The following is a 15,470-nucleotide window of genomic DNA, read 5'->3' as shown; positions in this document are numbered from 1 at the left end:
CCTACTAAAAATATAATCGGCGCAATTCAAAATAACAAAATTGATGTCTCATTGAAGGAAATAGGATAAATAAATATTTATTATAGTTCAATATTCATTTTCTATACTGCTAATTAATTAAAATGAGTCCTGCTATTTATTATTGACTATATATATACCTACCAGGGATGGTATGGATATAAAATTTCGGATACGGATAGGTTTCGGATATAGGAATGCTTATAATACCAGATACGGATGCGGATGCGGATATGAAATTATTTCGGATTATCCGTTAGTTTCGGATAATTTCGGTTACGGATATTAATTTTTTAAGGAATTTCAAAAGTGAAATAGTAGCTAATAAAATGGTTACATAACGTGTCTCAATTAGGCTCCGTCTCTATCCGATATTATCCGTAACTTTTATATCGGATTCGGTTACGGTTACGGATATTTTTTTATATCGGATATCCGATAGTAGGTATATATAGGTTACCGTTACGGAGCTCCCTAACATCCCTGATACCTACATATCTACCTACTACTATACCTACATATTCAATATTTGGACCAAAGAAAAAATAACCTTACCCAGTGTTCAATAAAAACTCTATATACCTAAATGCTTTTTATGATAATTAGGTACCTACGGTAATAGGGAATACTGGACATCATACAAATAAACAAACTTGCAGTTTCCTCCTACTACTTATTATTGCCTATACACACATTAAAAACCAGCTGTTCCCGCGACATCGTCCACGTGGAATTTAACTTTATTTTTCTAAAATAAAAGTAGCCTAAGTCACTCCTTATTATATCAGCTACCTGCCAAAAAAAAGTCCCGTCAAAATCGGTCCAGCCATTTCAGAGATTAGCCGGAACAAACAGACAGACAAAAATTGTAAAAAACGTTATTTTAGTGTATGTACCGTATTTATAGTATATTTATATGTATGTAGTAAAAAACGGTTATTTCAATATTACAAACAGTCAATCCAATTTTATTTATATGTTAGATACAGACAGAGAGTTTAGATTCTGACCTAAGGACAAATCGTCTAATTTTCAATAGAAACTCTATATAAATACTTTTTTAATAATTAGGTATTTATGGTAATAGGCAATACCGGAATTTATAACAAACTGACTGAATTTATACTGAGGGAATTACCTTCTGATCCTATAATATTAATAATACCTCAGGATAATTCACACAGCGCCATCTATAGCCAGCAATAGCTGAGTTTGTACCTATTGCCAATCATATTAAATATGTATAAATGTGTAACTATGTAACTATACTAATATTGGCAATAAATGGATTTATTATTATTATTATCTATTTCTAACCTGAGCAGAGTTTGTGTTGTGCGTGCCTACCTACTAAATAACTGATATAAATACATACATAGATATATATTTTTTGTATATATGTTACATAGAAAACACCCAGATAAAAACGATCATATTCATACAGACAAATGTGCGTACCGTGCGAGGAATCAAACCCGCGATCATCGGAATTAACAGCTAAACCACCGCGGCCGTCAAGATCTACCTATACTAATATTGTAAATCCGAAAGGCTGTCTACCTGTTGGTTAATAATTAATTAATTAATTACTAATTCTAATATTCCCAGAGTAGATATAACCACCAATTATAAACATATGTACATGATACAGAAAAAGTATATGTTCCAAAGAAATGGAGGTAGCTCTAAGAGCCGTGAAGGTGAATAGGGAACCAACTCAGCATAGAGCTACAGATAAATCTGCAGAGCTGATATTCTGTTGGCTCATTTACTTAAAAACATATATGTTCAGATCGTATTTCGGCACTTCTAATATATTTGAGATTCATAAAATAACATATCTTAATATTATAAACGCGAAAGTTTGTAAGAATGCATGTTACTCTTTCAATCAAAAACTACTGAACGGATTTCGATGAAACTTTACAGTAATGTAGCTTATGCATGAGAATAACATATAGCCTATATTTTTTCTTGAATTTATATTAAAATAGAACGCGGGTACAAACGTGGGAACAGCTAGTAATTAGTATTTACAATAAATGATGTCTACTCTCTAACAAACTCTCCGACACAGACTAACTGCAAACATAGAAAAACATGCTCATCATACAGAGTACACAACATTAATAATCTTATAGATTTATAGCGCAGGCGTAGAGGTAGCCTGCTTGTACGCGAAAATCATAGAGACCTGGAGTCACTTGGTGCAAAAGTACTTGTTAGTACCTACATGTGTAAGACTACAGACTTTAAGTGGGCATGTCGTGTCGTGTTCACCACGATATCAAGTGATGAACGTAATTTATTTATTTACCTTTCTCCTTCCAGGTGGATCCTCCCATTGTTGGTCTTCTCTAGCGTGTCTCCAGCACCACAGGACAACAGTGATATCACATACGTAAAGATACAGCCACTACCTGGTGACCCGCTACTACTAAACCACTCCTCCAGAGGATCGCGAATACAAATTCTACCATTATCCATAGGTGGCAACACTCAACACAATCCACCAACCAATAAAGCTAATGAAGCAATAATAAATGATAACAACCAATTTCTCAATCCAACTGATGAGATCGCCACAAACGCGGACGTCCGAATTGTCAGTGACGTTTTTAAAAGACAAACAATTAATATAACAGCAGAACCTGAAAGTGTACAGACTTATAACCATTCTGCCAACAATACAGATGTTAAGGCACCAAAATCACTTTTAGATCAATCTATAGACGCTGCGATTATCAACAAATTCAACAGAATAGCATCTGGTGGTCCAATTAAAGTTACATCAAACCTATCGGAGAGTAATCACGATAAAAGATTTGCCAGAAATGAAGACTTTTCAACGGTCGCCTACGATACAGAAAATACAGATGTTAGCGAAAGAGAATCAGAATTAGCAACAGTGGCGTACGAAGCCAGAACTAAAGCACCAAGATTCATTTCCAAGCTAAGTTACTTCCATAAAACAACGGATTTAAGTGGATCCAACAATTTGGTGGAAAGCGGGAACAAGAAGAGGTTTAGATCGAGATGTAGATGCGAGAAGATATGGAATTGTCCGAAGTTGCAGATAACAGTGCCGAGGTGTCCCAATGAATATTTTTTGTGTTGCTTTTGAGTTATCAGGAGACAGAACTTAAAAATGTTGCAATGAAGCATTCTAGTGAAGATAAATATCGATTTAAACGTTTTTCAAGGTTATACACATTATATACTAGAATATTTACCGTAAAATTGTTAGTATGTTGTGAGCTGCTATATATTAGCTAAATATTCCCTTAAAACAAGTACTAAAATACTCAAGAAATTGGTCTATTTTTATTAAGAAACATACCATAATTTGACTATTAATATTGATTTTTTTTTCATACTACCATCATTAATCATATAACAGTAGTTTGTATGTAAGATTTAAAAGTTATTTTAAATTGTTCACTTTGCTTCTTTAGGAATGGCCAGGGGGGCACTTCAATATTCCAATTTGTTTATTTTGAGTCTTACTGTAATGGCGTAAAGCTTAAAGTCGTACAGCAAAATAATTGAAGTATGGAAAGTGGTGCCCTCTACAAGATCCTATAAATACTTAAAACGCATGATTGGAAACTTTACTCCAGAGGGTAAAGTAAATATACCAAAAGACTACTCTATGGCAATGGCCATGAGAGTAGTTTCTGGCTTGGCGTTTCGACTCTATATAGGTATTTTTTTAATTTATTTTTCCACAGACTAATGCTCCGCGATTTATATTTTCTAGTTTATTGCTCCTATTGATTTTATTATCTATTTCATTTATTTTTACTAAGAACATTTTCTGTCATTATGTTCACTTTATAAAAATTGCCTTTATTTTGTTTCGGTTTTCTATTTACTTTCATTGAATATAATGTGTACATTGTCTTGAGGATGTTACCATGAGAGTTTTGTTTTAGACCCACCGACCTAAATCTAATTAATCTTCTACAACAGAATGTTTGAGTTTATTTTTTAAAATACAATATCATTGACACTGGACAATTTTGACTTGTTTTATTTTATACAATTACAGTTTTATTAATCCAAAGCATCTCATCTAATTTATATGGGTTCATATGAGATGCACCAGCTTTCAAATAAAAAAAGTATCATCAAAATCGCTTGTTGTTCTTGCGAGGTAACTAACAAATATAAAAAATGCAATCTAGATGAGGACCTCTACGTTTTCTTTTTATAATAATAATAATAATAATAATAAACTCTTTATTATGCACATACAATACAATAAGAAAAACAGTAAATAAAAAAAAAATTACAAAAGGCGGTTATCGCTATAGGCAATTTCTTACAGACAACCTTCTAACAAGCAATAGGACTAACGTACATAGAAGAGGTAGATGGCAGACACAAGACACTATAATTATTAAACGAATAAATACACATACATATATAGATATATATATAAATATACTTACATATATACATATTTTATATCGACTAAAGGTTTTACGTCCTTACTTTATTAAAGAAATTCATAACTCTTGCCTAGAGGAAGCTTATATTTTTATTTTGTAAACTGGCCTATGTATACAAATAAATAAAATTGAAATATCCATAATATCAAATTATATCAGCTTTTCACTGAATATTAAATATGAAATTAATAATAATATGAAAGTATATACGATACCAACCGACATCAGAAAATAATTTTAAATGCCATAATTTGTTTGTTGATCTGTCTACTCTTGCTAATCTCCGAAACGATTTTGATAAGACTTTCATTCGCTAATGTTATGAGGAATAAATTAAACTACTTTTATTGCTAATCTATAAAACAGCTACCGATTTTGACGAGACTTTAACTCGCAGATGGCTAACGTTATAAATAGTACCTAACTTAATTTTTTATTTAAAAAAATGTATTTGTTTCAATTCCACGCGGAGGAACTTGCATATAATAATAATATATATATTTTTTTTATAACATAAGGTACAAACGAGCATGCGGCTCACCTGATGGTAAGTGATTACCGCCGCCCATGAGCACCCGCAACACCAGGGGAATTGCAAGTACGTTGTCGGCCTTTTAAAAAGGAATAAGCTCTTGAAGGTTTCAATATCGTATCGGTTCGGAAATACCATTGCTGGAATAATAATAATTATCTTTATTTGTCTCAAACAAAAGCTAATACAATTGTTGCCCATACAATAATAAAATTTTAAAGTATTGAAGGAGACAAAACGGTCTATGACTCAGTGGGGGCAGTGAGTCCACCCTCTCTGCTATTCTGTTATAGCCTTTATCAGTAAAATACAATGTGAGATCGACGACGACGATAGCATATTAAGTTAAGTTCTAAACTACAAATAACAGCTAATTTAAAAATAATACAACATAATAGTAAAAATTATTTCGTGAATCAATAATAATAAAAAGAACAAGAATAATATAAAATATGCCATATATATATATATTAGTATATGACCAATCGTTGTTAAGGAAAAGCTACAATTTTAACATTTAATTAGGAATTAAATTTGTAAACAACACATCACCGCACACGATGAACAAAGTTTGTAGGTACACCCGACCACACATGTGAACTATTAGTAATATTGATTTTAGGTAAATGTATTGTCATATATATATTTACTAGCTTGTATCAGTAATAGTACCCATAACTTAAACTTTAGCTAGTTTCTGTCATGGGTACTAGATTACTGATACAAGAACATAGATATTTTTTTCGTAAATACATACATAATATACATAGAAAACACCCAGATCGATACAAACAATCATACTCATGAATACAATTTTTTGTACCGTGCGAGGAATCAAATCCGTGACCATAGGAAGTAAGGCGGTGTGCTAAACCGCTGGACCACCGAAGCCGTGAATGATCTAAAATGTCCAGACTTGTGGCAGCGTGGTGAGCCGGGTCATTGGGCACCCTAAAATATGGTCGAGCGCAGTGATGGCTGGCTCACCCGTCATACTCGTGAATGGGTGCTGCTTGAAGGGACTGGTCTGCTCTAATCACTATGACTGATTTCCTTTTAACCAGTTGGTTGTATATTCAATATTTTTTCTATTTGAGTATTTAATTGAATTAGTGCTAATTGGTAGTTTGTATTCACACACTTAAACTTAAAAATGTAAAGTAAGAATAAAATTATTTAAAAGAGCAACACGCAAGTTTCTTGCTTGTTCTTCTTGTGATGAGACAGCTTTCCGAATGAGCGGTAGATTAAAAAAAATGTAATGACTATTCAAAGTGCTTCAATGTAAGTTTATTTGAATAAATGATTTTCTATTCATACCAAAACCCATTAAAACTGCTCCCTTTGTACTGGGAAAATTTCTCCCATCGGCGAAAAATCCTCCCACAGTATACTAAACTATTATACGCAAGTTTCTAACGAGCAAGAAATTTCTTGTGATGAGACAGCTTTCCGAACGAGCGGTAGATTAAAAAAAATGTGATGACTAATCAAAAGTGCTTCAATGTAAGTTTATTTGAATAAATGATTTTCTATTCTATTCTACTCTATAGAAAATAAATAGTTCATAGGAAAATTAAACACAATTTATTAATATATGACGCTTATTATTTATATTGACTGGTTAATATATAATATTACAATTATCACAAAATAGTTAAGACATCGTATCATAGATTATATTTAATTGAAATATAGGACTAAAATTAAAAACAAATGAACGCATCTTAATAATATAATACAACACATTTCTGAATACTTCTATTTTGAGAAATGGATATAACTTGGCAAGTAATTCTCTTGATTATCTTACATTTATAAAATAATAATCTACCTTCACGTCTGTAATCCTATTTGGGGTAGTTAGTGATTTTTAAGTTTATTTTTGTATAACTCATGTATATTGTGTCTGTAATTGGTGAATAAAGAATTTATCTACCTATTTCATTGGAATGGAAATTTAACGGCCCGCCTGATGGTAAGTGGTAACCATCGCCTTGATGTGAATATGAACAGCACTACGGACATCACGTTATCATGTGACACCCGTGAAACTACTCATGCGTTGCTATTCCATTGGATTAAGATATCAAGCCTCTTATCCTGTAATTTTACTGCAGTGAAATTACTGGATCAGAGAAGAAGAAGAAGAAAAATACTAACTCTCTCTTTTAGATTAAAGTTAATATGGTAAATACCTCGTGTCCACGTATAGTTAGATATTGACAGTTTTTTATTCTCTCACACAATATACAACATCATGTTTCCCCGTTGGACTATATTCCAGCCAGGAAGTTTCTATGAGAAAAAGAAAAGAGGCGATTTTTCTTGGCAGTTTGTAAGTTTTCCCTTCGTCATAATATTAAAAAAAAAAACTCAATTGATCCCGCCATTCTGAGCTTTGCGTTTTTGCAATACATATATAATAAAGGAACTATATTTTTCTAGTCTTGATACAGACTAGAGACTACAGACTATCTATAACTTTCTATTTAATTTACAACTGAAAAAAACAGAACAACAAAATGTGGAAATATCCAGTTGCGTTGCGACAGTTGCCCCTGGCCACCCCATCTAGGATTACAGTCTCAAACATAAAATTAAATCACACATCACATTTAAAACAAAATACTTTGTGATGACTAAACAAAAAACAAATGTCCGTAAATATCATAGCTGCACAATACAAAATATTGGTACATAAATGCAAAAGGTTTATATAAAATTACAAAAGAGTCGTCGTAACTTCAGCAACTATGTACATCCTGTAAAAATGGCCGCAACACGGTACGATGATGATTTTGATGTTAGCTCATTAAGAACTGTAAATATTTTAAGTCTACCATCTAATAATTATGTGAGGTTCGGTGTAAATCACGAAATATCACAAGGGGAATATATCTGATCGGTTCACGAAAACACTGATTAGACTATTTGCTTTTGCAATAGCATATGCTGGTGGTCACTTTATTCTACCAAATTTGAATTTAAAAATGAATCTGTATTATTGTAAACATGTACAACATTTATTTGAAAAGAATACGAGCTGAGTTTTTTGTCAGTTCTTCTCATCTTGAAATCATTCGAAACTGGCGGTAGATTTGATATATCTTAAAAGCCTAATAGACCTACATGAATAAAGATATTAAGAATTATGTTTTCATAAAACGCGCGCCATCCATCAAAAATACCATCAAATAATGGAGTTGCCAACTTTAGGGTTTACAATACTTACATAATAAATTCTTTTATACCCTAAACCTCGACTGAAGGGTTTAGCACCAATAGGTATTATTACAGATCACTACAATATCGACTTTGCCGACTTTAAATGAAGAGTATGCATACAAATTAAAACTAAAACCTACAAAACAAAGAATTCTGTCATTTTCTTTAAAATTAATACATGGTTAATTTATATGCGGTCGAAGTGGAAGAGAGATATATACCTACCAGATAATCAAGCTAAATCTTGGCCTGTCTAGAATTGCAGAAGTTGTATACTAGAAGATGTATCTAAAGCTGCACTAGCAGACTAAACTTGGCACGAGAAGAAATAGAAACACGAGAAGAAATAGAAGGTGAGTGTTTGTACGTCAAGGGGCCCCTTAAACCTACACCAGGGCCACAAGTTCCGGGAACTGCTCGATGTTCGAAGAACTGTCTGCCATACGATGGACTCGGCACTCGCCCCGGCACCTGTAGTTAAGAATGTATGTTGGTATGTCTTAACATACTCGTATATAATTATAAAACTTCGACCCAACAAACTATAGTAATAACGTTTATTAAGGAGAAAGGTAACAATAAATTAACCAAGTGAGCGGAAATTTTACATACACTTTATGAATCAGGTAAGTAACGTCATTCTAAATCCAATATGGCGAACCAAGATGGCGGCGTAGCTATTTTCCATGATATGTATAATAAATTGCTGCCTTTATGCCTTTACATGTACGCTCCTCACGCGCGAATCGGCTTTTAAACATGAAAGAGTGTGCATATAAATGTATACAAAGAGAAATACCGCCCGCGCCGCCAGTTCTCGCATTCCTGCGTTCTTCAATCGTGCGAGCTTTAGCGCCTTTTTGTAATAATTAATTGTTATTTCAAAATGGAAGACATCTGACTATATAGTAAAGTCATAATTATGGAGTATAAATCGTAAACGTGTCGTTGGAAAATGAAAACTGTAAAATAAAAAATAAAATTTTAATAGAAAGTGAATTGGCTTGAAACAATCACGTGCAAAAGAGTGAATACAAATGCAACCCAAGTTGCCTCTTTGCTTTCTCAGCGTTTAATGATTATACATATTGATATATCAATAGTGTATATAAATGTTTGTTTATATTCTATGAGAAGAAGAAAGATTTTCATTTCATTTCATTTTAATCACTCACGATTGCGCGCCCTGGCTTTCTCTCTCTAAAACGCGCGGGAAAGAAACGTGTCTTGTACAGGCAACTAATGAAAAGATTTGATGAATGTAAAATGACGTCACTCTAAATCCAAAATGGCGGACATAAAAACTTATTTTTAATAATTTTAAATTACTATATTCTAGAAATTATGAACAAATGATTATATATTTTAATACTTCCTATAATTAATATCGAAATTCGTAAAGCATAATAATTTGGCGTAGAGAACACTCGATTTGTATCACACGATTCATTTTATGTGCGATTGTATAGTCATAACTAAATAAATTAACATGTTTTTCGTAAAAACGTCATAAATTAACCATTAAAAATTTAGAATACACCTTGAAAGAAAGGGACGAATATTTTTTTATTGGGTTGTATGGGCTATTATCAGATGCTTAGACCTGTAGCACTGCGACCTACATACATCTATTGTGATCGCCCTTTTCCAGAGTTCGCTACCTAGACCCGCCAGGGACAAGAATCGAAGAAAGGACGAATATATATTTTATCCCTTTCCTTCAAAGTGTATTCTAAACTTTGGAAGAAATTAAACTAAAAATACTGTTACAGATAAATTATTTTCTTTATGATATAAAAATAATTTAATATCGTTTATGAGATTTGTAGAAATCATGTTTTTTAAATATAAATATTACCTACGTTACAGAGATAGTATAAAATTACGTTACATTGTGCGTTTGTTACATTTTTTTATAATTGCTAGTTCCCGCGGTAAATGTTATTTTGCTATATGAATTAGGTATAACAGTAAAGTGACTTATTATACCCAATTTATTTGGCAAAACAATATATACCTCTTATACATAAATTATATATAGGTATACATTTATTATCATAGGTTACTTACTCTTATACATATATGTATTATATAAAAATTATGTGTCACGCTATTTGACCGCGATGGACTCCTACTGAACCGATTGCAAATTTGATTTGCAGATTGTGTGCAATTTGATCCAACTTGAAAGATATGATAGCTTACATCTCAATTTATAGTCGCAATATTATTTTATTCAAGAACCTTAGCCACAACAACGCGTGACCGGATCTGATATTACGTATTACTAAAAAAAAATATATATATTCCTTATTGCACTTTTAAATACAAATTTAATTATAGACAAAGTGAGCAAATGTTAAAAATAATACTTTAAAAGCGATTTTGCCTTAACAAATCTCTCTTACATTTTCGAAGTTATGTAACAAGAGACAAGAAATAAATTGCCCATTGTAAATTATTAGTTACAATACATAACTATAGATTTACATATCTATAGATTTGTTTTATGCGTGTCCATGGCAATAGTTGTTCATGCACGGGACTTTCATTTAATGTTAGACATAGACACCTATATAAATATACAACGCAAATAAATAGACTATTAAAAAAAAAGTAATTCAATTGAGTTTCTTGCCAGTTCTTCACAATTGGATCTATATACTGAACTGGATGGTAGGGAAAAAAATAAAATTATAATGTAAAAATTTGACGTTCATATGTTCTAAAAAACAAATGATTTTTTAATTTGAATTTTAAAAGACTTTATTACAGATACGGCAGACGGAATGCAATAGGATATTTTTCTTGCATGCCACCTCTTCCTACCACTCCGTTTGTTCGAGAAGTAAATTCACTTAAAATGACTAATTCGTACTAAATTCTAAACACAAATAAAAAACATGTTTTCAACAACTCTTTGTATGGAAAGACAATTTTTATGTATTATATTACAAAATACCACGACTTGAACGACATGAGACCTATAGGTTACATGTAGTACTACTTCTTTCGTCATTTATTTCCTTCCGGTCGAAAACTTGTAAGATGTTTAAGAAAGTGCTGAAATGAAGCTTGGAGAAAGTCAGTTGCAGTTCCGAGGGTGGATTGAGGAGTAGCATCCTCACACACGTTTTGCACATTATTAATAGATTAGAGAAAACTTCATGTGCGGGCCAGCAAAAAATATGGCCCGTTGATTCAGAAGGTTACTCACACCTGTTCTATTATAATAATCTGACAAATTTTGAAGTGTGAGGAAAACACTGAATTTTTTACACGTTCGTTTTGTACCGGGAGGAAATTGGTCACCCTGACTTGTTCCTAGCTTGAGGTCCGATGTAAGTATATTTTTTTTATTACATAAAAAAATCTATCTACATTACAGTCCTCTATTAATATAGTATACGCAATAATCACATTTAAATATTTCTAACTACAGATTAAATTAATCATGCAGTACCTATTATAATGGGGGAAGGGGTTGTTAGTAATGGGGTGGTACCCCTATTGCTAGCAATGCCCTAACAGATCAACCTCGATACCGTGATCTGGTGAAATCACCATGAAGGGATGTAACTGGCCAGATTTCATCCCCATCCCAGCATCCTCCGTTGATGTTCCGGTCAACCTCGAAATCGTAATGAATTTCTGGTGAAATCGTAATCAATTTCTGGTGAAATCACCATGAAAGGATGTAATTGACCAGATTTCATCCCCATCCCAGCATCCTCCGTTGGTATCCCGGTCAACCTCGATATCGTAATCAATTTCTGTAGAAATCTCAATAAAGGGGTGTAACTGACCAGATTTCATCCCCATCCCAGCATCGACCGTTAGTGTCCGGGTCAACGTCGATATCGTGATCAATTTCCACCATCCCAGCATCCTCCACTGGTGTCCCGCCGGCGTATACCATTAGTGCAGGCGGGTGAACCATTCTATTTTCTTACATTAAAAATACTTATTAAAGTGCAGTGGGAAGACGCTTTTCAGTCTGGATACAGTAAATTGGATTCTCTTCGACAACGTTCCTGTAAAAAGTAAAGTAATATATTTATTAATAACTAGCTTTTAACAGCGGCTTCGCTTGCATAACTTTACTGCCTACTAGATGGCGCTGATTTATAATTGACTATAACTTCATAACTGGCTACTAGATGGCGCTGATTTATAATTGACATATAACTTCATAACTGGCTACTGGATGGCGCTGATTTATAATTGACTTGTAACTTCATAACTGGCTAATAGATGGCGCTGATTTAGTAGCAAAATATTGATATTTTATTTTTTTGTTATTTATATATTTTTTTTAATTAAAAGTATCCTATGTTCATTCTAATACCTCCAAGAACATGTGTACAAAATTTCATGATGATCGGTTCAGTAGTTTTTGCGTGAAAACGTAATAAACATCCCTACTTCCATATTTATTATATAATAATATATTAGTAAGGACGTATTCATTCAAATCAAAATATCTTTTTTCATGTAGGTCCATTACAGACTCTTATGATATGTCAAATATACTGTCAGTTCGGAATGATTTCGAGATGAGAAAAACTGACAAGAAACTCAGCTCGTATTCTTTTCAAATAAATGTTGTACTTGTTTATAATAAATTATTAATTTTATCTTATGGGTACTAGACAACTGATATAAATACATAGTTACATTTTTTTGTAAATACATACATAGAAATAGAAAACACCCAGACCGATATAAGCAATCATAATCATGAATACAAATGTTTGTACCGTGCGAGTAACCGAACCCACGTTCATCGGATGTGAGGCGGTATGCTAAACTGCTAAACCACCGAGGCCTATTTTATTATTTAGATACAGATCACTTACCTGATGTTCACTGATAAGGTAGACAGGCAGCGACTCAGTACAGAACTCGCAGGGGATGACGGGCGGATCGATATCTTGGGGCGGGGGTGCAGGCGTGGGGGTGATGTTACGCCGCACTTTTGGCACGCGGGGCCGAAGTTGCGCCAGGTCCGGCCGACATCCCGTCTGTGTGTATAATGTATATATTTACTTATTTATTTATATATATAATAACTAGCTGACCCCGCAAACATTGTTTTGTTATATAAATTAAAATTGCTATAAAAAAATAGGGGTTGGTGGAGAAAGGTGAAAATGTAGGGTTGTATGTATTTTTAATGACACATTATAAAAAAAATAGTGACCAAATAATAAAATAAAATGTTAGGGATGGACAACCTTTATCACTTAGGGGTATGAAAACAGATAGTAGCCGATTCCAAGACCTACTAAATATGCATTTAAAATATCATAAAAATCGGTCAAGACGTTTCGGACTACGGTATCTAACATTGTGACACGAGAATTTTTTATTTAACATATTTTTTTATGGATGGATGAAGCTGTACATGCGACTTCGTCCGCGTGGAAAATCACTTTATTTTTCTAAAATAAAAGTCTGTAGCCTAAGTTACACCTTATTACATCAGCTACCTGCCAAAAAAGGTCCCGTCAAAATCGGTCCAGCTATTTCAGAGATTAGTCGGAACAAACAGACAAAAATTGTAAAAAATTTTGTTTTAGTGTATGTACCGTATTTATATTCATATGCATGTAGTAAAATACGGTTATTTCAATATTACAAACAGACACTCCAATTTTATTGACTAAAGTCGTATCCGTCACGTGGGAGTTGGCCTTCAGCCGCTCCATAAGTCCTTCCGCGGGTTTGGAGTGCCATCTGCACTCACCCTCTATCGTCCGGTGAAGCTGTAAAGGTCAGCTGCGGCCAACAGCATTAGTGTAGTACGAAAAAAAATGTCAACTAATTTTGACATAAACTCTTTTTAGGTTATGAATCCCACCTGATGGAGTACGAGGCGGTCCGCGGGCACGAGCGTGTCGCAGAACTCGCACGGGAGCTGAACATCCGAGTCGCCCTCCTGGGGGAGCTGGGGCTCTTCGTCTATCTGTGGATGCGACCACATTCTTCGTGGCGGTTGTGGTGGAGGGTTGACATTACTGTATTATAAAAAATCTTTATTCAAATAGACTTGCCTAGGTTGACACCTGGAACTTCTTAAGATTATATAGAAAAACTCTTTTTTGTTGAATACAAGATTCATTGCTTCGTCTATAATTTGGTTAACTTATAGAATGTGTACAGGACTCCTTACATTTGGGTCGCTGGCTGGTACGAGAATTCCTTATTTTTAAATATTTATATTTTATATCGGTTGCTTTCATATAGTTTGTTACGACATATATTTTTATAATATACTATTCTTTTACATATTGCATCTTTAATTACCACCATCGTTGGCTGCACCGACCCCAGCGCCCTATACACACATACATGCCCTATATACCACACAGAATGTATAAAAAATGTGTATAAATGAATGGATGGATGCGAATGTAATGGCTGTCTTGTGAAAAGTGTTTGAATGACATTGGTCTTCAATTGCAAAGTAATAATTTGTGTGCCCTTTATTTATAAGCGTCTTTGTGAGTTATTAAACAATAAGTAAAAAAATATAAAATTGCTGGATGGAACTTTGTAGGCGCGAACAATACTCAATATAAGCATTTTTGAATAGTCATATTTTTTTTACTCTACCGTTCATTCGGAAAGCATTCCAACCAATTACAAGAAGAATGAGCAAGAAACTTGCATGTTGCTATTTTGAATCAATGTTGTTTATAATAATAATAAATCTCAGGACAATTCACACAGCGCCATCTAGACCCAAGTTAAGCTAGCTAGAACTTGTGTTATAGGTACTAGACAACTAATACATCATACAAATAGGTACATAGATATATATTTTTTTCGAAAATACGTACATATTATACATAGAAAACACCCAGACTGATACAAACTATAATATTCATGAATAGAAATGTTTGTGCCGTGAGGAATCGAACCCGCGACCATCGGAAGTGAAAACAAACCAAAACCGAAGCTGTCGACTCTTAAACAAAGTAAATACTTACACGTTATTAACCGTTGTGTTGGAATTAGAATTATAAGGCGCTGTGACCTGCAAGTAAATTAAAATATATTAGGAACAATTCATTGGGTACTTATAAAATACATGACACATTAACTTTGTTTAGTTATTTGATTCAGGCAATTTAATATTATTTATATAACCATATTGGCCTATATTATACAGGGCGTCCCAGAAGTCAACGTCAAGCCGAAAAGGGGACATATATAGACCACGTAAGACTTGT

At 33.3% G+C, this 15,470-nt stretch overlaps 2 protein-coding genes across 2 annotated transcripts in view; one reads left to right on the top strand and one right to left on the bottom strand.

Annotated features, from left to right (window-relative positions):
- The first annotated feature begins 2,236 nt into the window (after nt 1-2,236).
- On the top strand, nt 2,237-4,038 carry LOC131848897 (uncharacterized). The gene has a single exon (XM_059198857.1). The coding sequence runs from the start codon at nt 2,252-2,254 to the stop codon at nt 3,140-3,142; it is 891 nt and encodes a 296-aa protein (XP_059054840.1). The 5' UTR covers nt 2,237-2,251; the 3' UTR covers nt 3,143-4,038.
- An 8,080-nt stretch (nt 4,039-12,118) lies between these two features.
- The window catches only part of LOC131848867 (uncharacterized), a 30,488-nt gene continuing 27,136 nt past the window's right edge, over nt 12,119-15,470 (bottom strand). The window contains exons 14-17 of the mRNA XM_059198816.1: nt 15,228-15,274; nt 14,096-14,252; nt 13,092-13,256; nt 12,119-12,266 (exon numbers count right to left, since the gene is read on the bottom strand). Of these exons, the coding sequence (XP_059054799.1) occupies nt 12,225-12,266; nt 13,092-13,256; nt 14,096-14,252; nt 15,228-15,274 (411 nt within the window). The 3' untranslated portion in view covers nt 12,119-12,224. The remainder of the gene's footprint in view (nt 12,267-13,091; nt 13,257-14,095; nt 14,253-15,227; nt 15,275-15,470) is intronic.

This window comes from Achroia grisella, unplaced genomic scaffold (assembly GCF_030625045.1).
Source record: "Achroia grisella isolate CSIRO2021 unplaced genomic scaffold, CSIRO_AGI_Agris_v1 utg598, whole genome shotgun sequence".
Taxonomy (NCBI): domain Eukaryota; kingdom Metazoa; phylum Arthropoda; class Insecta; order Lepidoptera; family Pyralidae; genus Achroia; species Achroia grisella.
This window is presented reverse-complemented; position numbering and strand designations above follow the sequence as displayed.

Excerpts from the sequence above, each read along its gene's own strand:
- LOC131848897 (XM_059198857.1), top strand. The coding sequence starts at position 2,252 with ATGTGTAAGACTACAGACTTTAAGTGGGCATGTCGTGTCGTGTTCACC.